Raw genomic sequence first — 25,587 nt, forward strand, 5'->3', positions numbered from 1 at the left:
GTAAATAGGATTTAACTATATATCAGATAAATGACTTCAAGCTTTTAAGATTCAAGTTGTTCATTAAATTTGGGTTGAATTCCAAAATTACTATTTTTATGTGATTTTGCATGAGTAAATACATTTCAAAGTACACAAGTTGCTTTAAAACAATTAAGATATTGTTTTAATTATTTTGACTATTCCTATCTTTTATACTCCCGTGCTCTTATCTGGACTAGATTTATAAGTTAAATTAATTTTACTTGTATTCTTACAGTTGCCCTGGCTGCTGCCTCTCCAGACTTGGAACTCTTCATCAACTTGTGCGGTGCAATCTTTCTTTCCAGTCTTGGTTTGCTTACGCCAGCAATCGTTGATACAGTACACAATTGGGATAGAGGACTTGGAAAATTCAATTGGATTCTTTGGAAGAACATTTTCATCTCTATAATCTCATTTATAGCTCTCTTCGCTGGGTCTTATGTATCTATAATAAGTATGGTTGAGAAATATAATTCAACAGCAATGCTAGATACAACCGCTAACATGACAAGTATAAATACGTGAAAATTACCTCAACTGTCAGGCAAATTGAAAAGCAATGTTATTTACAAAATAATATGTGATAATATTTCATACATTTGTGATAGTTTTTCTTTTAATTTGATATAAGCCTTGAGAAGTACACACACATAATTCTGACGAATTTTGTATGTAATATGAATTTACAAAATAGTTTTTAAGGTGATAAAAGAGAAAGCATAATATTATTAATAAATATAAATACTTATTAGAATATGTTATAATAATGATAGACACTGAAATGACAAAACGTATGACGTATCGTTAGCTTTTAGTCAAAGAGTGTAAATCTGAATTGAATCATTCCAGTTTTTCTTCCGCTAAGGTGATTATGACATTATAATAAGCTATGTAAATAATTACTTAATTGTTAAATGCCTATATATTAAAAATGATTTATTTCTCAAATTAAATCTCTTACCATTTTTTAATTGAAACCACTTTTTGTAACCATTTCTATTTTTATCATAAAAACTTCCTTAATGAAATGAGGAATATATTGATAAATAATTTTAAGAATAAAAAAAAATTTATTATATTCTTAAAATAATGTGTAATAAATAGCCTTTACATTCCGAGAAAGGTCACAAAATTATAATTATTGTGATAAAATAAAGTTATTTAAGTGAACACTTGTTTTTTACTCGCCTAATTCATTTGATTAAGATACAAAATATATTTGATTATGAAATAAATAATAAGTCATTTATTATAATCATTTCGTGTCATGATTGCATTTTTTTTTATTTATTTAAATTTATACTGCCCCATTTTGGACGCCAAATTGTAACTTATTTCAATTGTAATGTCTTTCGCGACTTTTAGAGCATCAAAAAAGATTTTACATCCTCAGATGAAGTCAAATCAATAAACATCACATATTATATTTTGGTTATATTATAGTGAATTAAATTCAATTTAATGCAATTATTATTGTTCTTATTTAACTTTTATCATATATAATTTTTTTTATTTTGTATTTTATAATTTACATTATAAATTTTCTACATAGAATTGAAAGATAATTGTTCAAAATATTTGTACATTGCTTGTTACATTTTTCCTGTACTCAATAAATACAATTGTATCATGACAAAATAGATAATCAAATAATTATGCTTAGGAATCTATAAAAATACGAAATAATTAGTTACAAATAATATTATATAAGTGTGGATTGACTCAGAGAAACGATTTAAATCAAATAAGAATTAGTGTGGTAAATTATAGATGGATATTTAATATTAGAAAATAGTCGAGAGGCATGAAGTGTCAGCACAAAACACTTCATATACGATATGACGTACATGAAATCAACAATATGTAGAACACACAACTTCATAAAAAATGTTTTTAAGTGAACTCCAATTTTGGATGCTTCATATCCTTTTTATGACATTGCAATAGAGTTCCGTAACGCAAAATCAGCACAAGCCGTTACTTTGCCAAAAAAAACAGGTTACTGGATTCTGATTTTCTCTTTTAAAGATACCTACTGCAATTTTGTTAAAATGTTTAACTTCAATTAAAGCTCGTATGTGTTAATTAGAGGTATTTTATGCTCATAACTATAAAACGAGGACTTGAAGTTTTAGCATTCTTTCAGTTATTATATTGCCATCGCAATTTTTTTATTTGTTGTATTATTTTATACAAGAATATTTTTAAAATTTTATACAAGACGCTTATCGAATTTCCCAACACTTTTCAGATTATTGATTCCCAGCAGCATCTGATATTATCTACACCGAACTAAATTATTTAAGATTAGGAAGATAAACACCTTCTATGAAAAGTATTTTCCTTTTAATTGATGCGACAGTCCGACATGGAATTGTATTTTATTCACACTTGGTTACTTGAAATAAGCAATCGAACGTACAGTCGTTTTATTTTTCCAGCTCTAGTGAATTTCCAGATTCATTGACAAAACAATAAATTGTAATACTAAATCCGTTGCTTAAGGTTAGGATGTTGTTACCAATTATAATACCGCCGGATTATCGGCTTAGCGCAATGATAATTTTTCTATAAGCAATATGCCAATTATCTTGCAACTTCTTCTAACAATGATTTAGTTCAAACTTGGTAATTAGCTAATCTTAAATGTTAAATGCATTCCTTATTTTCCGCAATAACCGAAAATGTTTTAAAACAAATTACAATGCATCTATTATAACGGGTCTTTGGTCGAGTAACCCTTGTCAAATTAAGATAAAGGTGGAAATTAAATACAGTAACAGACACTGATGAATGGTCAACAATCACTTAGATAGGAATGTATTGAGTATTATATGAGTATTAACTACAAACGAACTTACAGTTAAGTACTAAAAAATCGATTGATTTGTGTAAAAACCTTCTAGAGTCTGAACAAAGCTTGATCCACGCAGACAAAAATACGGACAATATTAATAGCACAACAAATTAGTGATATACTAGAAAAAAGCCGAGATGGCCCAGTGGTAAGAACGCGTGAATCTTAACCGATGATCGTGGGTTCAAACCCGGGCAAGCACCACTGAATTTTCATGTGCTTAATTTGTGTTTATAATTCATCTCGTGCTTAACGGTGAAGGAAAACATCGTGAGGAAACCTGCATGTGTCTAATTTCATTGAAATTCTGTCACATGTGTATTCTACCAACCCGCATTGGAGCAGCGTGGTGGAATAAGCTCCAAACCTTCTCCTCAAAAGGGAGAGGAGGCCTTAGCCCAGCAGTGGGACATTAACAGGCTGTTACTGTAGAAAAAATTATACAAATCTTTGAAGATCATCTTGGATTAGTAAAACACTGATGGCATGTAATTACACCTTTGTGGTTGCGTTCATTAAAATAAAATATATTATTAGAGGAAGGAAAACATCAGGAAAAAACACAATGGGGAAGAACCGAGTCATGGAAAGTTTTACATACTAAAACTGAGGTAAAAATCATCATTGACACAAATGACAGAGATTCAAGATCATCAAGTCGTAATGAAGGTTGCGAAATCCCAAATAAATCCTCCGGTCGGCTTCCTTCTCGAAGTTGTCCTACCGACTTGACCCAGGTAGGTATATTCACCAACGGCCCTTCGACGTTAATCGGTACCGGCATGACGTATATACGTGGATCTGCCCTTTATTAGATACCAATGACCACTTTTTAATAATCTTCATGTGGTAAAAGTCTGGAGTATTATATTTAGTGTTATATTATGTAATAGATTTTATTTTTAGTAAGAAGAAGTCTGATCTAAATATTTTTTTTTGACGTCAGACGACGTCAGATTTTATGTGAGATCTTAAATTTGTCTATTTTACGTATAATACAAATACATAAACCCTTTTACCAGACTAATTGATGGAAGCATTGTTATTTGGTAGAATAGGTATTGTTCATTGTTCGCTATTGTTTTAATTATTATCAATGAACTTTAAAATAATTTTTTTTTTTAATAGAAAGTCTAAATTCACATCCATAAAACCAAAAACTTCAAAGTTTGTTCCATCAAAATAAAATATTTATATATATATATATAAATATTAGATTATAAAAATATTATATTATTACTAAATTATTATTTGAAATATTTTATAAAATATAGAATAGAAAATGATTTTTTGTACACGAAAAGAGTTACAGCAACATACATATATACCATACAGTGTAATACATACTTAGCTTTGCTGGTTAACGGATTCCATACCGAAAGGCATAAACAGCAACCTTTGTGCTGCAAAGTGTTAGGCTGTCTTTTTAAGCCAATAATATTTTTATATTAATCAAGTAGCAGAAATAAAAAAATACTAATTCCATTTCATAATCCCTTTAGGAAGGATTAGGAAGAATTTATAGTAAGAATCTGCAAATAATTTAAGTCTCATATTTGAAATTTAACGCCTGCAAGTAAATTCCTTTCCATAAATGAATTTAATTTGGAAAATTGTATTTATCATCGCTAAAGTCTATTCCAATAAGAGGAGTAAAGATAATTTAACCTTTTATTAACATAGTCCATGAGATTTGTTTACAACTCCACTTATTTGTAAAAAACTATACTTATTTTTTAAAAAAAGCCGAGATGGCCTAGTGGTTAGAACGCGTGAATCTTAACCGATGATCGTGAGTGCAAACCCGGGCAAGCACCACTGAATTTTCATGTGCTTAATTTGTGATTATAATTCATCTCGTGCTTGACGGTGAAGGAAAACATCGTGAGGAAACCTGTATGTGTCTAATTTCATTGAAATTATGTCACATGTGTATTCTACCAACCCGCATTGGAGCATCGTGGTGGAATAAGCTCTAAACCTTCTCCTCAAAAAGAGAGAGGAGGCCGTAGCCCAGCAGTGGGATATTAATTGGCTGTTACTACTTATTTGTAGTGCACAAACAGTTCTTGATTAAAATATATTTATGTATAATACAAAATTAATAGACTTATTTTTTTAAAGTTCCATTATCAACATCGCCAACGATCAAAACGCCATTTCAATAATCAATTAAGAATACCAGATGATATATCTGTAATCAACATTACCTCCTGTTGGAATAGGCTAGACAAATAAGTGGCAATATTTGTGTTATAATTACAAAATATTTCTTACAAGAAAATACGTTTCAAACAGAAGCACTTATAAGTAAGTTATAAACTTTATAGCAGCTTAGGATGTTCGAAACTTTGCTCTGTAAGTTTTATAAGGATACTCGGTGTTAATCTGAATAACGTAGATTTTTGTATGGAAAGTTAAAGTTGAAAATTGCTTAATTTCTTTTAAATAATAAGCATAAAAAGTTTTGTTTTAACATCTTATGACGCACTTTACGGATAAGCCAGAGTCGTATGCCGTGACGATAAACGTCATGTCGGTCTCTTATGTCTCGTCATGTCCCTCTCGCTGATTCTTTCTACTCCCTTGTACGTGTTGTATGTGCGCAGGGGTTTTACTACATTTTACTATTAAAATAAAAAAAAAAATAACAGCAAAAGTGCTGATACGAAATAGATTATTTTCATTAGCAATCGCGTATTTAATTATTTTCCGAATTTATTTTCTTACACGAGGTAACACGAACACGGTTTTTAATTTCACTACTCAAGATACACGTATATTACGCCAACCGTAATACCTGATAAAGTGACTATACTATCTGACGGTTGGCTCACATAGTATATTCATAGTATAGTCAGTGGTTTTAATCATTTAAAGTAAAAAAAAGCACGTCTAAGTAAGAGCCAATGCGAGTGTGTCTAGGACGCTAATTATGGTTTGTATAACCTACGCTTCATACCAAACTAAATCAATTCACAAACCAGTAGTTAGCTATTTCATTATGTCGGAGACAAATACGGTAACACTTATTGAATGACTTACTGTCATTCAATAAGTGTTACGCAACCAAGCAAGTACCAATAGATTATATTGATACTTGTTTTCGTAATACGAATTGTGCTCGTGCCCTTATTATTCCAAAGTTTACAAACAAAATAACGCAATCAAATTACAAACAAACTTATTGAATAAAATAATAATACATTTATACTTTTTAATTTGTCAGCATACCTTGAGCGTAAATTGAATCGCAGGCTTTATGAAGGCAGTCGAAAGGAAACCAAGACCTTCATTTACAGAATAAGTCAAGGTTTGTTCTTAAGTATGTGAATGGTTATAATAATCTTGAAAATTCGATGCTTAAACGTTTACTAACATAAGTAATTCATTTTATATTTATGCGTTATGAAATTATTCAACAATATTAATAAATAAAATAAAAAAGCGTGTGTAGAAAGAGGACCAAAGAAAAACCGCCTTGCATCAGCAAGGTTTCAATTTAAAAAAACAAGCAATAACGTTGCTTTCAAATAATATCGATTGCTATAAGTAACGCACCCAAAAACACATTTAAAAAATCCGATGAATATCGATAAAGACAACTTCGTAAAAACTTTTATTGAAAATATAAAAAATTCGCGAATATACTCGTATCATATTTTTTGTTTTGAATTATCTCCTGTATTTGCATCTCCGCAGACATTATCCATGCCTTTGGTGCATCTTATCTTTAATTTATATAAATATTATTTTAATACCTGCATGTTTATTACCAGCCAGCTTCAATATTTTTTTTTTTAATTTTTTTTTTTTTATAGAATATGAAGGTGGACGAGCATATGGGCCACCTGATGGTAAGTGGTCACCAAACGCCCTTAGACATTGGCATTGTAAGAAATGTCAACCATCGCTTATAGCCAATGCGCCACCAACCTTGGGAACTAAGATTTTATGTCCCTTGTGCCTGTAATTACACTGGCTCACTCACCCTTCAAACCGGAACACAACAATATCAAGTATTGCTGTTTTGCGGTAGAATATCTGATGAGTGGGTGGTACCTACCCAGACGAGCTTGCACAAAGCCCTACCACCAGTCAATTACCAGCAAGCTTCAAAAATCATGAAGATATTATGGTATCGAGATATCGTATCTATTTATATGAATCCAGATCGATTATTGAATATAGAAAAGCACTATCTAGTACCAGACGATTAATCCAATCAATGAAATCTATTAGCAATATTATAATATTTAAAAATATTTAAAAAAAAACATCTTCTAATATAATTTACTATAAAAACAAAATAACGATTAAATCGATTCTCGTTTACATTCGATTTATTGGTTAGGTCTTGATTACTATTGTATATTTTAGGCTGTGCTAACAGTGACGGGTCTTGAACTTACTACAAGTACTATTAATATTCTATTTGCCTAATGGCTTAAGGTCTCATATTATCCATTTTGTGTGTCTCAATTTTAAGTGATTCTAAGATTTTATTTTAGTTTTAATAAACAATTATAAAAATCAACGACTATTAACTCCAAACTACTACTGGAAAAGAAATCCTTTACCTAAGAAGAACCGGGAAAGGAATCCAACGGGTATTTTTGTGTCAAATCAAATTTGGAATTATATTCATTTTTTTTTTTTTTTTGATAAAAAATAGGTCACGACGATTGTTTCATTACCAAGGTGCTTATATTATTTATACCATATGAAAGACGATATCTTGTGTAAAAATAATAAATACTTGGTGATAGGTCTTTTTGCAACATCATTTAGGTAGGCCACCCAGGTATTTTTACGTTCCAGTTTGAAGGGTGAGTGAGCCAATGTAGCTACAGCCATAAGCCATAACATCTCAGTTCCCAAGGGTGGTGGCACATTGACGTTGTAAAAGATATTTAATATTTCTGATAGTGCTTATATCTATGAGCGGTGGTGACAATTCATCATCAGGTATTAAATTAACATAATCAATTATAAAAAATGTACATTATCTAATTTAATCATAAATTAAATCACTCGTCTAACAGGGATTGGGGACGTTTATTAAACTCTCATTTCGCGGCCTAATTAACATAATCTTGTAGACTGTTAAAATGATCTTGAATATCGTAAGAAAATTCGAGAACCGTATAAATCGAAATCTGAAATTTCGTTTTTTGTCTATTAACTCACGGCCCAAAATACTGAGACAAGCACAATGAAAATTTGCATACGAGTCCCTTTTACACAGTTGGTTAGGACCAAGCAGAATTTTTGAAATAACAATGCAATAAAAGAAATGAACATTTGTAATAAAATCCTTCATTTTTGAAGTGAAGACTATGGAAATTGGTATTTAGCAGTTCTTAATTATGACGAGAACTATGCCACGGGTAAGGCGCTAGTATGAGATAATATTTTCTTCTATCAAACAACTGCATACAAAACTGAATGGAAAAACTTAAATACCATATCTCTAGCATAATTACTATACACTGCTGGACAACGGTTTCTTCCAAGGTAAGCCAAAGTCGCAGTGCTTCGCACCCTTCCGTATCCAGTCAGACCCCGCCACCTTCTTTTGGCCATCGGGCTACCAAGCTTGATAGCGACGCTATGTATATCAATAAAAAGAATCTTCCAAATAGAAAGGCTGCGATGATGATGAAAGCAGGAGTTACCAACCACTTAAAGTAAAACCACAAATGAAAGGGCTTTTGAACATGTAGCAAATACGTCATTGTACCCAAACAAAATTTTGTTATGTTTTCGCATTTCATTGTTTGGCGCAACGAGAGCCAGTGCGCACGCGTGTCTTTAGATTTAAAAAAAAAAACTACACCTTTACCGCGCTTTTTAAACGTCTATTAAATCTTCGATAGGTTTTTTACACATATAAGTGATTTTTCTAAATTAAATTGACAGTTACGTTTTTTAAATTCTATAGTGAAGTTATATGAAATTGAGTGAATTGTTCCAAAGCAAACGTGATAGTGAAATAATGAAAGTAAGTTGTTCCTTATTTATGATAAATATGATTTAAAATAAGTATTTTTAAGAAAAAAAATTAATAATTAAATATTATTAATTAAATTGTATTCAAATGGTTAAATAGATTTCTTCAATAAATAAAATATGTATCGGCTAAAACATAAAAAAGAAATTTAAAATTTAAAAAAAAAACTTATATCATGAAATGTAGTGACCTAAATCGAAAGTTATTTGCATAACATGAAGGTCCTATATAAATTAAATAAGAACATTCAATCTAAATCTTGTACTACTTATCAAACCCATATATCGGATTCTATTTATCTCATTGGTTTTCAAAATTTACACAGATAAATAATTAATTTTACTAACACAATTTTAGTGTGGAAAAAAAAAACTTATAAACCTAGAAACCCAAATCTATACAGTAATAAAATAAATATATCCACAAAGTTCTAGAATGGTTCTTTGACTCTTCTAATATAAATCCAGACCACGAGAAATACTCATAAGATAGGTTTGAATACGCGGCGATTATTTTAGAACCCAGACACAGTCACATTAGAACTATTCTGTAACAGCAAACTCAAAAATTAAAGTCGAAACCAATCGTATTGTCAGAAAGTGATAAGCGATATTGACTATAATACAAACACCATTTAAAGGTTATACGATTCAAAATAGCGTATTGTCGTGATCAATTCTTAACATTTCACGAGTGTGATACGAAGTGAGTTATTACAGAATAGCTGCTGGCCTATCTGTCGTTCCCTTTTCAACTGGTTTAAGAAAATGTAGTACCTTTCTAATTTACATGGTCTAGATATAACTGTAGTCCAGTTTTTGATAAAATGTATATAAAAAGTATATATGTCATTGTTTTATAAGGTATTAAAAAGCACTAAAGAAAAAAAGATATTAGCTATTAGATTAAATAAACATTAATTCTTTTAGATAAAAAAATACCTAGTTATCATTTGTGTTATATGTGAGACCTTCAAAGTATTTACTTAATTAATTTGTTTAAATTAATTTGTCTTGTTATATAAAAAACCGGCGAAGTGCGAGTCCGACTCATGTGAAAAGTGATTCTGCACTATTCTGATATTTTTTTGTAGTAATAATACCCCGGAAAGACGATCGCATAAAAGGGTGATCTTAAAATATAAGTACAAAAACACACCCACACCTTTTGGATATAAGATAAATAATAAACCATGGGTTTGGCGGTCTGTAACTTGTCTAATTTTTTTATATCAATTAATTATTAAGACTAGTTCATTTTTCGCCCAGAGTTTTTGAATTACGTATACTTATTTAAGTTCCAAATTTAAATAATTTTTATTAATATAATAATATATTAATGTATGCTTAAATTAAAATATGTGTATCCTTTTTATCACGAGACCTTTTCTTTTGATATGTGTTATAATACGCTATATGATAGAAATATTTATTTTTTAATTTAATGTTTGTCCTCGAAACTGACATCTAAAATCAGAATTCATTTTATCTGTACGTGATTAATTCACCAAACTCTGTCTAAATACATTTATTATTTTTCGTACAGTACTTTTTGAGAAATAGGCTACTTGGTGTTGGTGGGGCTTTGTGCAAGCCCGTTTAATTAGGTACCACCTACTCATAACATATTCAATCCCTAAACAGCAAATACTTAGTATTATTGTGTTTCGGCTTAAATGGTGAGTGAGCCAGTGTAAGTACAGGCACAAGGGATAATTACATCTTAGTTCCTAAGGTTGGTGGCACATTGACGATATAAAGTTGTAATATGGTATGGTTAAAATTTCTTACAGCTCTAATGTATATGGGCCATGGTGACCATTTACCATCAAGAGGCCCATTTACTTATGCCTCCCTATTTAAAAAAAAGGATACGAATAACAGATAAACTGACACGAGAGTAATCCTATGACAGGTCCTGACAGTTGACAGATTTTACACATCGATATTTTTTAAATAAATTATTTTATTTTGCATTTATAATACTTAATATATATGTATATTATAAAGCTTAAGATTTCTAACAAAAAATAATTAAATTTCGACTTCAAAATTGGGCATTAACACTTATATTATTTTTAATTGCGATGCATAGGAGCTTATAAGAGCATACTTAATTCATTTTAATAAAGTATTATAAAACAAGTTGTTACCCTTGAGGTATAACCTATTGATAACAAAAAACTATAATTAAAAACACTTAACAATACGCAAACATACCATGCAATGTAAACAAAAAATGTATCCTACTTAAATTATAATATAAAGACTTTTTTGAAGTTGGTTAAAACGAAGGAATTCATTACGTATTTTAAAGAAAAATATAAAGACACGAATCATTATTTTTTGTACTAGAAAATATAAAGCTAAAAAAAAAACTAGTTTCATTTCGTAGTCTAGCCTGAACGAAATATTGTTTAGTCTAGACTTGAATGCAGCGTAAAAGCACACCGATGAACATTTCAGCTATATATACGAACATTTTTCATATAGAATACATTCACTTTATTATTTTTGAAGATTCATCTTAGTACGTGAACATCGAACATTGTCATACAATTTAGTATTCCTTTATAAAAGGAGTTGAATGAAACTTATATTATTCGAAAGGCGATATGACAAAGATTTGCTAAAAAATGTATTCAGTCAAAAATAAACATCAATTAAGTTGTTATAATAATAATTACCTAAACCGGTCTTTTACTATTTCTACTTACCATACTGCAAAGCCGAGATGGCCCAGTGGTTAGAACGCGTGAATCTTATCCGATGATCGTGGGTTCAAACCGGGCAAGCACCACTGTATTTTCATGTGCTTAATTTGTGATAATAATTCATCTCGTGCTTAACGGTGAAGTAAAACATCGAGAGAAAACCTGCATGTGTCTAATTTCATTGAAATTCTGCTACATGTGTATTCTTCAAACCCGCATTAGAGCAGCGTGGTGGAATAAGCTCCACAACCTTCTCCTCAAAAGGGAGAGGAGGCCTTAGCCCAGCAGTGGGACATTAACAGGCTGTTACTGTTACTGTTTACTGCACTTACCATACTAGTGAACAAAACATACATACATTATAGATCCTCTATTTTTCTCGACACCGGAGCTTAAGCAATACCAACTTTCAAACTCCAGACTATATATTTTGATAGTCCCAATAACTTTTTATCATCCAAATATTTATTTTTAATTTAATTTATTAATAGCATACAATTTTAAATTTTTTTGTATTCTAAAAAAAGCTGTTAAAAATATTCTAAAAAAAATAACAATTACAATAATTATTTTACACCAGCTTACTAGCTTTCCATGTCAAAACACAGAAATACAAACTGTTGCGAAAGGAAACCATCGTGAGGAAACCTGCATGTGTCAATCCAACCGTTTCCGCAGTGTAATTATAGACTCCAAATAAAAGCCATAAGGGCTATTGCATAGCAGTATATTAACGGGCTTTCAATTTACACGATGAATGAGTAACCTGACTCAATATACCATTAAATAATAGTCTATAACATAATAATCTTCCTTGTAATTTTTAACTTTTATGCAATACTTGTATGCAATATAAATAGCTTACAATAACTGTTAAATGTACTTAGGTAACCAGTAGGTACCATCATATAGTAAAATATTACCAAAGTCTTAACTAGTTCAGTTAAAATGAAAGGCGGAACTAAGATTAAATATGATTACTTCACATCAATCAAAAAATTTGTCTGTACTTTTTGTAAAGTCATTGACTTGTAACTATTTATAGTGAAGTTGGTAAAAACCGTTTGTAATTACATAAGTGTATACTTTAAAAATATTTCTTATGTTAAAAAAAAACTTACAAAAACATAGTTTAATGTACATATTTCTTGAACATACTGCTGTAGTATTCCAATCGAAGAAGGAAGAAAGATAAACAAACCTTAGATTTACACATTAAAAGCGATTTGAAAATAGCTCAGCTATATTTTGCATTAGCACAATTTAAAACGCAATTTTTTCACATTTTTTCCATAATGAATATAATAGATCAATATATCGACCTATAATAAAATTCAGTGTAAAAGTTTTTTATTTGTGTTAGTTCCTTCTGTGTCTTAAGTATGCTTTAAATGGAACCTCTTTTTGCCAAAAATAAAAATGTTTCTCGCATCTAGTCAGAAACTATAATCAAAAGTCGACACGAACAAAACCAAGGTCATAAATAAGTAAGCTAGCATTATGCTTGTTCATTATGTTTTTGTTTATTAATGTATTTATATTATTTCTTGCAATTATATTAAAATTTTCTTTTATTATATACATCAAAATTCGCTTTCGGCGCCGTCTTATGTCGTCGCGTATTTATCCTATAAAAAATCGTTAGGGTCGTCATCGTAACATTGAATGACTGTTTTGTCTCTTTTGTTAAGCATGTACTTTATTTTTTTAAATTAGAATAGCGGCCTTTGTGCGTGCTCGTCGAACTAGTTTTGGCAACGCTTTTATATATCTGACAGTTAGAACGGTGTGCTGTCAAAATAGATAAAATACGGCACTAATGGAGGGGAGGCTCGATGACAAGGTCAATAATTGTCACTGAATGTATTAACTGGAGGGGTTTCCATCTATATTAAGAGTACTTTGTTCGTACAGTATTATATCGAAGGATTTACCAGTACGATATAAAGAAAGATTACAGATAAATACTCTTACGCTACAACCCAAGGTGACGGAGTAGTAATGTTTACCGCACGAAACAGCTATTAAAATAAATGGACATACATCGTTAGTAAAGTTTATTAAAATCTGAAGACAACTATAACAAAAATTACTAAAAAAAGTACATATTTAATGGTTAGTTTTCACTTTTTATAGAGGCAATACTTATGGGACAGGTGTGACTACTAACCACGTGGTACATGGGACATAGCTTACACATACACATACTTAGGTGATATAGTTCTTTGGCAGTTAGGTTGTTCTCTGAATGACAAAATTCTAATATTGTATAGTCCAAACCGGGATTTTTATTTTCACTATTCCAAAGATGTAGTAAAAGATAGATAAAATTATACTTCAGAATTGAAAGAATTTACAACAGATAAATATACCGACCGATTGCACATAAAATAGTACTTACTACCTCGAGTATGAAGGCTTAAGTTTTCAATAAAATTCAATAACGACCTCAATATCGATAAGTATATTTTACACAGTAAGTATGATCAGATATTAACTGGAATTAATAAATTTTAAGTGTTCCTAATAAAAAGTAATAATATAAATTCAATTTAATCTCAACCATATCAATATAAACAACTATTCATTATGCAAATTATACATATAAGCATAATGCATAATTTTTTATCAAATAATGTCGCTTTTCGCGTCCTTCCGTTTACTAGCTCTTTTAAGGTAAACGTTTGATTTAAATGTAATTTTAACCTTTATTTAGATAATTTAACCGGTTCGGTTTTGTATATAATATTCATTTGTGATTGAAAACAAAAAGTTTTTTAACTGAAGTCTGATACATTTAAAATAATGCATGACTTACGTTGCTTTAAGATGAAGCGGAAATAAACTAGTATTCAAATGAAGTATTATTCAAGCAAGTAAATAAATAACTTATTGTGATTTACTGGTGGTAGGACTTTGTGCAAACTCGTCTGGGTAGGGACCACCCACTCGTCAGATATTCTACCAAAACAGCAGGACTTGGTATCGTTGTGTTCCGGTTTGAAGGGCAAGTGAGCCAGTGTAATTACAAGAACAAGGGACATAACATCTTAGTTCCCAAGGTTGGTGGTGCAATGGCTATGTAAGCGATGGTCTACATATCTTACAGTGCCAATGTCTATGGGCGTTGATGACCACTTACCATCAGGTAGCCCATATGCTCGTCCCCCTACCTATTGTATAAATTTTTTTTATTACTTACCAAAGGGGAACTAACCAAAAGGTTATTCATTGACCTGATTACCTTTGGATAAATATTATTTAATGTTAAGGTTTTTGCCGTATTCGAAAAAAAGTATTTTCCTTTGCCGCGATTAATTCACCTTGGTCTAGAAAACAAGAGGTCACCATTTGACCGTCGACTTCGATGAATTTAAATTATGTCATGTCTGCGAAAGATGTTTTCCTTATTCACTTATTACATATTCACTATTATATATTTAAATTAATTATTTTATGCATTTATTAACGTTTATTTTATAACTATACAACACCTTTGACTTTGACTTCGCAGACAATTTAATTTTTTGGTTTTAAAAAGATGACAGGCTTTTAGGCTCCGCAGTTGTAAATGGCTACATTTGCCCGTATAAACCATTACATACGATATAAAAGAACTGCTTAATTTTGTGTGAGCTCCTGTATAAGCACCATGACAGGTTTTTGTCGAAACTTCGAGCAATCAAAGCCTGAATACAGACATTAATCGCGATCATTTTGCTCTAAGCTTATTTGTTTATATATTTAATACGATACAGGATATGGAATTCCTTACCAGCTCACGTGTTCCCCTCCTCTTATAACCTGGGTTCCTTCAAACGAGGCGTGAAGAGGCATCTTGCGGACCGGCAAGGCGGGGACGGCTAGTACAGAACATACTTCCCGACTGTACTGGCCGTCGTCGCGTTTGGACTCTACTACCACTTACCATCAGGTGGAGTAGAGTCATTTGCCATCCCAGCGCTTGAAAAAAAAATATAGGATATCACTGTTACAGACAAACTAAATAAAACTGGCTACATTATTGATATTTATATACCAAATATTCATACTTTATAGAAAAAGACTATTTCCGAAAAATATAGCAAAATATAAATACACAGAATTAAAAGATGAAATAGCCAGAAATTAGCATCTTCAAAAAGTTACTATAGTACCGATAGTTCTTTCTACTACAGGCGTTATCCCGCTACAACTTCACCAGTCACTTAAAACTTTTGACTTACCTTCCCATACGTATATTCAACTACAGAAAGCTGCAATATTGAACACGTGTAGGATAGTAAGAAAATGTATGCATTAAAAGATCACATAACATTGCAAAACGATCAGATTATTTAAAATTAAAACCCACATGATATTCACTTATCTTTGGTCCGTGATCATTAATTAACCGTTTAAACCGAGATTGGCAAAATGAAAACGACAAAATAATAATATGTTATACTAAAACTGACAACATGTATGTATTAACAATAACACTGAGAACATTTATAATATTAGTAAGGATATCGCTGTATAATCTCTAGTAATCTATGTTGTATGTACAAACACTATATTTATAACGAACCAAAAACCATTGAAGTGGATGGAAGTTCTTAACATATTTTTTTAGAATAAAAAATTAACACTGTTTACTATTACTAAGAACACTCCAATAATCTTCATTTTTTTTGTACGAAAAGAATAATATTATTCATCGAATTTTTAAAGAATAAAAACTGTTTTAAAAAACAACTTGGCTCACCTTTAAATACTGATATTAAAGCGTTTTTCTTAATTAGAAAAAAAAAACTAACAAAATCTTTATTGACTTTGAAAACTTAATAGCAGACGTTTCACACTTTTTTTAATTCTTTTTTTTAATATTTAGATAATTAATAAATTAATAGTTCAACGACCTGAACACGAAGCAAAATAATATATAAATACATATGTATGAGAAAATATACCTTATCCCGTGGGACCGTAACAACCAATATGAAGATACAATAGAAAATTCTACTGTACGTTTGCAAAACGGATCATTTATTTATATATAACAACCTGGCTGTCGCGACAATATTCGCGAAAATCCTAAGAATCTAAGAAATATTAAATCATACGAGTAAATTACTTTCTCATAGTTAATTGTCACAATGGGATTTAAGATTTTCAAACGCCAGTTTATTTTTTTATTTTTATTTTTATTTCAGTAACAGCCTGTGAATGTCCCACTCCTAGGCTAAGGCTTTAAAGCTTGGAGCTTATTCCACTACACTGCTCCAATGCGGCTTGGTGAAATACAGAATTTCAGTGAAATAGACACTTGACAATGACAATGCAGACAATGCAGAATTCCTCACAATTTTCATTCACCGTCAAGCACGAAATGAATTATAAGCACAAATTATTTAGGGATCGGATTCGAACCCACGATCATCGTTTATGATTCAGGAGTTCAAACCACTGGACCATCTCGGCTTTATTTTTTTTTATTATTTCATAAATAAACCAATGTATATAATGGCAGAACTTTAGTGCCTTACCAAAATATGATCAAGACCAAATTTATGTAATATTTGACTGACACCAAGCCAGTAAGTAAAGGTAAAATAATTTGTAAGTGGGTTATAACCACAAGGACAAGCATGAAGACATACGGCCCGTTTTGTTCCACAAACCCACCACATCTTGAAAGTTCATGCCATTTTTACGTCTTTAAGATCATATAAAGTTTCAGGTTAATAACCTCTGTTAAGTTGAATGGTAACTCAAAGCTATATCATTTTAATCTTGTCATATTTTAAAGTGTTTTCAATTCGCTGTTATTAAATTTAAGTACTGAATTTACTTATTTCCTTGAATATATTTTGTATTAACTTTGTAAATGTTAGTTTGCTGGAACGGAACATTTTTATTGTTTAATATTTTGTATTTTCTTTCTCTTTTTATTTGAGTTATAGGTATTAAAATCAAAACCAAAAAGTACTTTATTAAATTTTGCCTTAGCTTTGTCACTTCTTTGTTCAAAAGATTTCAAGAATCGTCATTTTACATGTAATTTGAATGTGAAGCTAACATTGTTTATTATCTATAATAATATGAACAATGCGAAAGTGACGCTGTCTGTTCGTCTGTTATGAAATGACTTTTGCGTCTAAACCACTGAATTAAATTTTAAACATAAGTTTTTTTTTATAAAATACAAAGAATTGTATATTTGCATTAATAATACAAGGGAGGACATATACCACCTAATGGAATGTAGTCATTTCTTCCCATTAGCATTGCTTAGTTAATACACTACTATGAAGCGTTGTGTTTTCTTTGTTGTGTTTTTTTAAATCAAATTAAATCTTGTTCCTTAGTAATATTATAAATGTTGACGAGCCGGTTGGCGTGGTTGGTATATATTTGCCTATCACGCCGAAGGAAAAAAAAAAACAAAAAGCCGAGATGGCCTAGTGATAAGAACGCGTTAATCTTAACCGATGATCGTGGGTTCAAACCCAGGCAAACACCACTCAATTTTCATGTGCTTAATTTGTGATTATAATTCATCTCGTGCTTGACGGTGAAGGAACATCGTGAGGAAACCTGCATGTGTCTAATTTCACTGAAATTCTGCAACATGTGTATTCCACCAACCCGCATTGGAGCAGCGTGGTGGAATAAGCTCCAAACCTTCTCCTCAAAAAGAGGTGCGGAGGCCTTTAGCCCAGCAGTGGGACATTCACAGGCTGTTACGGCCGAAGGTCGTGGGTTCGATTCCCAGCCAGGACAAACATTTGTGTGCATGAACATGTCTGTTTGTCCCAGACTCACTGGGTGTAACACATGTGTATTCCACCAACCCGCATTGGAGCAGCGTGGTGGAATAAGCTCCAAACCTTCTCCTCAAAAAGAGGTGCGGAGGCCTTTAGCCCAGCAGTGGGACATTCACAGGCTGTTACGGCCGAAGGTCGTGGGTCGATTCCCAGCCAGGACAAACATTTGTGTGCATGAACATGTCTGTTTGTCCCAGACTCACTGGGTGTAACTATCTATATAAGTATGTATTTACAAAAGGAAAGTAGTATATGTAGTATATCAGTTATCTGGTTTCCATAGCACAATCTTTGTACAAGCTTAATTTGGCATCAGATGGCCATGTGTGAAAAATGTTCCAGGATATTATTATTATTATTTATTATCAAAATGTAAGTTTATGTCTGTTTGTTTATTTGTTCATTACGCTTTTACATCTCACCTACTCAACCGATCATCATTAACATATTCGGGGTTAAAGACATAGAGTACCTAACCACCCTCTCACACGCAGCCTTAAACACTCTTCAAACTAGTAACTAAATAAAAAACCGAAACTTTTTATTTATACAAATACACTAATACAATACTTTTGAATCTACAAGCGTTAGCACTGGCTTGAAATGAGAATGACGCCGAGAAAAACTGACAAAGTTGTCAATCATAATAACGCGATCCAGCATTATTTCCAAAATAAAAAGTACACTTTATTCAAGTAGGCTCTTGCAAACGCTCTTGATGTATATTCTGATAATGAGTAATTATTCTTAGACGGCGCAAAATTCTATTGTTTTTGAAATTATTTCTCGTTACAAATCGACTTAAAATTAAAGGATATTGGTATAAATGTATGAGATTAATAGACTTCAGTTTGGTGATTACTATGAAATTTATACATAATATTTACGGAGAAGCTTTTAATAGTATACACTTTATTATAATTTGCCACTAGATAGCGCTGCACCACTTTAACTTATATACCATTCACCATGACAATTGATACAAACACAGGCAGGACTACGTCCGGGTTTTACTAGTATAATATAAATAGACTCGATAAAACATTACAAGGCAAGCAATGAAATTAAAATGCATACAACACTTTATAAATTAATCATTCTCTTGTTCTCTGTAATTATAAACAAGAATGTTAGAATTTTATAAATATTTTTATTTATATATTTACGTTCAATGTTTATTGTGTTTTTTTTATATTTAGATTTCTTTTTAATGTTAAGTTAGAGTTGAGTAAATTAAATGAGAGCACTTCAGTTTAACTACATTAAAGTAACAAAAATTTTTTACTTTATTTTGCATTATTTATATACTTACTAAAATGTTGACTTTAAATTTAATTGAAAATGAAATGTTTGGAGCCAATTAATATTTATATGTTATGTGGGGTTAGAATACAGTGGTCGTTAGTTCTCAGTGATAAACATGACTAACTGATTTCCCTTCGTTAAAACTCTTAAGAGACACTCGCTTAATAACTTGCTTCTTAGTAATTATAATTTAATTTATGTCAAAAGCCAAATTTTGATATAAATTTATTATATTATTTTAATATTAATTAATTCATAAGTAAAAACAAACATGTATACAAAAAAATGAGAAATATATTACCAAAAAGCCATAGTCAAATGCGTAGGACGCACAACATAAACACATCAAGTGTGCTCTTTCTACAGCCACTAGACTAAAAAGAATATAGTATAAAGCAGAAGACAATAGTCAATTGTGCAGGCCATATTATAGTGCGTAGCTTGCTCTCAATGCCCTCAACCTCGTAATCCGATGGGACGACTAATTCGACACGACCAGAAAGAGATCAGGCACAGGACCAACGGCTTTCCTTGGCACTCGAGTGTCAACACTACCAACGTGCTTGAACCCCGGACCTCGGGTTCTGCAGCCTTATCTTCTAACCACCTTGATTAATCATAATAGGTCATCTCCGCTATATACAATAAAATAAAAACTAGAAATATTGCATGAAAAAATTAAAATTATGTGCTAGAATTAAAAAAAAACGGCCTACAATAATAGTTACAAACGAGTCATATGGCCTATTAATAACTGACAATGTCCACTTTCGAATACTAGCAGAGGATTTTGGTAGCTCCGAGATCACCTTTCAGCCGCAGCCACAATTGAAGTTCGATTCGAAAAACCATCAGACATTTTATTCATAAAAGAACCGGCAGTTGCTCCAAATCCGGTTCAAAGACCCGTAAGCTTTATTTCTTTAGTGCCAAAAAAAAATAAGCATGACTTATCATCAGAAAGAATTTTATTGAACACTTCGTACAAAACGCAAATCACTAACCAACCAAAAAAAACGTTGTGTAGCATAATAATAAATTGAAGTGCACCACTATGGTTGATATTTCTGTCAATGTCTATGGGCGGTGGGTTACTAGTAGATATTGTGGACTGTAGTTACTACGGTTACACTTACCATAAGCCGCCCCATTTGTTATTCTGCCTTCCTACTTTTTTCTATAACTAACTTTCGAAAATTGTGGTTGCATGTTTTGGTCAATTTTACGTAAGCACTAAATTAGAGTAATAGTAAGAGTAATAGTGTTTACTTTGACACTAAATTAGAGTCATAGTAAACACTACTACTGATTCTGCACAACCAATGGACAACGACGGATTTAGATGTAAAAATAAATATGATTAAATAATACTGCTTATAATAATTTAAAATATCCTCCGAGCGCATTTGTGTATGCATTTAAATTTCGTAATAAAATCCAAGGCTTTACCAACGAATTCATTCAAATTATATTTAAGCAATAAAACAATAATTATAAAAATTTACATAGCAATTAGGTATTTAACATTTAAGAGAATTAATACAATTTTATATGGAATCATTTTAATAAAAATAAAACATCGTTTCCTTAATTTAGAATTCATAACAATAAAAAATCCAGTCATATAACAATACAAGTAATATTTTATATCAAAACTCATTCAGTATTAATTTATGATATAAAAGCAACCGCGACTTAGCTAGCGTGTGAGGTGAGGGGGTGTAATGTTAATAATCTATATTCTTTTGTGTACTCTCTGAACGTGTATGCAAAATTTTATGATCATGGGTGAATAAGTAAAGACGTAAAAGCAAGAAACAAACAATCTTTCGCATTTATACTTTAAGGTAAGTTTATTTTAATGAAATAGATAGGTAAGCGCCCATAAATATTGGCACTAAAATATTAACTATTACACATTACATTACATTGCATTGCGTTACATTGCCAATGCCAATGCCATCAACCTTGAGAACTAAGGTGTCATGTCTCTTGTGCCTGTCACACTGGCTCACTGGCTCACAAGCCGGAACACAATAATACCATCATTATATAAATAAATTTAGTGCTACAATTTTCGAGATAATCACATTGTTTTAAACATACGTATATCATTTAACTTTAGTATTGTGTTTTCAATGCAAGAGCAAAAATGTTTTCAATTTAAAGTATTATCATGTAGATATAACACAGAATATAAAATTTTAGAACATAAAAGTTTATTCCACAATAATTCTAAATATCCAAATTGAAGTCGAATAACTCGATCAAATAAAGTACCACGAGTATTAATGAGGAATATTAAATGCCAGATCAGTGTCCAGAATTCGCCGTATAGCAACAAGAGGGACACTTTAGCCTCGCCTCCACCCTCGCCCTCGCCTCCGGACGGGGAAGTATCTGAAGAGGAAAAAAAAGGACAACATTTATATTAAAACTTCACCATTTATATCACACGTCTTCATCTTCATTTATTGTCCGTTAAAAGAGCACACGAAGTCATTCGAAACTTGTTGAATATATATAAAACAAGTTCATATTAAAAACAAGCTTTTATTTAATGTCGGTACTAAAATAAAATAAACAAAGGAATCATAAAAAGTATCAGCTCGATTTGTTGGGTGGAACTGGTTTCAAAATTCATTTGCAAGTTGTGGGTCAACCACACATAATATAAAATAAAATATAAACTTGTATTCAGTGAGTAAAAATTTAGCTTACAAATGGAGGTACTTCCTCTGCTTTAATATCTCTGATTTTATATTTAAAGCGCTCCTTACGTGCTTGAAAGATAGTGCTTAACTGGGAAACTAGGACGGTGGACGCGTGAGGTGGGGGCTTCGCACGTCTTATTTCAGACGGCCCTGAAAGGGACGGCAGCTGGGATTTCCTTGTGCTACCATACGGACTAGTAAGGAGTGCTGGGGTTTGATATCAGTTTCACCTTAGCGTTTCCAAATCGTGCCGAAGATAGCCATCGCACTGGTATGGCAGCATAAGGTACGAATCCCACATAACCCGGTTAACCACATCGCCCCGGGAGCATTTTACAGGCCAATACCATACTGAAGGCTACAACTGCTTGAATAAATATTATATTACTTTTTTATAGAATAGGAAGGCGGACGAGCATATGGGCCACCTGATGGTAAGTGGTCACCAACGCTCTTAGACATTAGCATTGTAAGAAATGTCAACCATCGCTTACATATCCAATGCGCCACCAACCTTGGGAACTAAGATTTTATGTCCCTTGTGCCTGTAATTACACTGGCTCACTCACCCTTCAAACCGGAACACAACAATATCAAGTATTGCTGTTTTGCGGTAGAATATCTGATGAGTGGGTGGTACCTACCCAGACGAGCTTGCACAAAGCCCTACCAAACTACTTGTCAAACATTGTCAATTGACTGTCAAATATTATTACTTAGTGGTAGGTCGGGAAAGTAGTCACATAGACATAAGTGACCATAGACATTGGTGCCGTAAGATATTTAAACCCCTACTTAGTAGTTACATTGACCCACTTGCGCTTTAAACAGGAACCAAGCTAATACTAAGTATTGCTGTTTGACGGTAGAATATCGAAGTGTAATTAATAAAATTTTGAATATAACTTTATTGTATAGATACACATATTCAATTATATACAAATAATATATAGCTGCAACAACAGATTGTATTCATTCTTTTTATACTTACTAATTTTTTTTGGAAACCATTTTGATATTCACATGACATTTTACAAGAATAAACTTAATTTAAAGTTGCAGCCTTTTCGGAATCTACATCTGAAACGTCAGAATATATATTAGCAAGCAACTTAGCAAGAACTAGCAAGGAACTTCGTAGTTACTCTTTTCCGACAGTCAAGTTACATAGGTAATTAAATACAATTAAATAATTATTTATCATGCATGAAAATCAACGAATATTAACGCCACAAATTTTTATCATCCAAGTATATAATCTTTTATCTAGTAACCAACCAAATTAAAGTTTTTTTCTTAATATGTGATTTCAATTCATTTAATTCATCAGGTGACCCATGCTCGTCCTATACAAAAAAAAATACAAATAATGACAGCGTCGAATGGTAGCAAGGCTATTCCCATATCAATTTCAATTTCGGTTCAATTTCAATTTTCAATTTGAATTTTAAGTTTCACTATTGATGCATACCTTCATAAATAGCATTATAGCTTCTATGTGGATTTTGTATTTAGCAAATAGTAATTACGTTCGCATGTATTTTTGAATTTATTTTTTACATACTATATAATAGCATATATATAAATAGCATCTTTAAAATTTTTATTTTGTAACGAAATTAATGTGCTTGTTTATAATATCAATCATAAACATTAAAGTCATAAAGTATTAAAGTCTTATCTCATCATTACATATTCAAAATATTTTTTATTTACGTAGACTCTATAACCCTCTTAATTTTATTCGGGATTTTGCTCTAAGCTTATTATTTCTTTAATATTTTAATATATAGCATCTAAAATTAAAACATATGTCAACATGGATATGAATTTAGGTTATATTTATTAATTTGACAATTAAATTAAACATGCAGCCAATCTCAACGGAGACTCACCAACGAAGGAGGACATAATATAGTGCACAAATAGGGGTTAGAACCAAGAACCTCGGCATTTGCGGCTTTATATCTAGCGACTAGACCAATGAGGCATGTATATGACCTCATAGTTCAGCCTACAGAGACGGGCCAAACTATTATAGCTTACGTGTGTGGAGTGGTGCGCGTCATCGTTGAACTAGCTATCCTGTGTTTTGATATCACAAATTAAGCACATGAAAATACAGTGGGGCTAGCCCGGGCTTGAACTCACAATCATCGGTTTAGGCTTATTTTTTGAAACGATGGTAAGCTTAAACTCTTTATTATAATATAATTCATCTCGTGCTTGACGGTGAAGGAAAACATCGTGAGGAAACCTGCGTGTCTAATTTCACTGAAATTCTGCCACATGTGTATTCCACCAACTCGCATTGGAGCGTTATTTCACAAGCTCCAAAACCTTCTCCTCAAAAAGGGAGAAGAAGGCTTAGACCAGCAGGGGGACATTCACAGGCTGTTACTACTACTACCATTGGTTCGAAATTTATAATCTGCCGAGAAAAACCGGAGCCAATTCAGAGGTACATTTTTCTTAAATTAAATACGAAATAAACTATATACAATTAAATTTATACATACTATACACAGTTTCATATAAAGGTGTAATTAAATTGACAATCAGCAACAGTTCTCGTTAAGTTAAGTATTTTAAAAGCTTTTACTGAACTTTACTTTTATTTGAACAAATATTTCAACTTTTAAACCTATCTATTTAAGATTAAGTTCATCAGCATCACTAATTTTTGAACTTCCACATTCATATGAAAATATGGTGTATTAACTCATCCCGCTAACTACTGCTCTATATATATATATTTGTTATCATAGTAAACAAAATAAAACCATAATATATAGAATATTTATACTTGTATAATTCGGTACGATTTTGGCAAATCTCCCTTATAAACTTCTTGTTGCTACTCGTGTAAAGGTTAGATGTATCATCATTAACGTGCTATAGATAAAGCTGGAGTCAAATCTAATTATTTACATAAAAAAAAAACCAATATATTTTTATATATAAATAAAATACTATGCAACTAGGTAGGCGGACGGGCGAATGGGCCACCTGATGGTTTATGCTCACCACCACCCATAAACATCGGCATTGTAAGAAATATTATCCCTCCCTTACATCGTCAATGCGCCACCAACCTTGGGAACTAAGGGCTTTGTGCAAGCCCGTCGGGGTTACCAGGTAATAGTTGATTA

General features: G+C 31.6%; 2 protein-coding genes and 1 long non-coding RNA gene across 3 annotated transcripts in view; all 3 read left to right on the forward strand.

Annotated features, from left to right (window-relative positions):
* LOC126768141 (proton-coupled amino acid transporter-like protein pathetic) overlaps window positions 1-1,021 on the forward strand; it is a 56,684-nt gene extending 55,663 nt beyond the window's left edge. The window contains exon 10 of the mRNA XM_050486072.1: window positions 260-1,021. Within this exon, the coding sequence (XP_050342029.1) occupies window positions 260-549 (290 nt within the window). The 3' untranslated portion in view covers window positions 550-1,021. The remainder of the gene's footprint in view (window positions 1-259) is intronic.
* Window positions 1-25,587, forward strand: part of LOC126768170 (uncharacterized) — a 259,312-nt gene that overhangs the window by 128,402 nt on the left and 105,323 nt on the right. The window lies entirely within an intron of this gene.
* Window positions 8,679-25,587, forward strand: part of LOC126768145 (proton-coupled amino acid transporter-like protein pathetic) — a 53,648-nt gene continuing 36,739 nt past the window's right edge. The window contains exon 1 of the mRNA XM_050486082.1: window positions 8,679-8,885. The gene's annotated coding sequence lies outside the window, so the exon portion shown is untranslated. The remainder of the gene's footprint in view (window positions 8,886-25,587) is intronic.

This window comes from Nymphalis io, chromosome 4, assembly GCF_905147045.1.
Source record: "Nymphalis io chromosome 4, ilAglIoxx1.1, whole genome shotgun sequence".
In the NCBI taxonomy this organism is placed as follows: domain Eukaryota; kingdom Metazoa; phylum Arthropoda; class Insecta; order Lepidoptera; family Nymphalidae; genus Nymphalis; species Nymphalis io.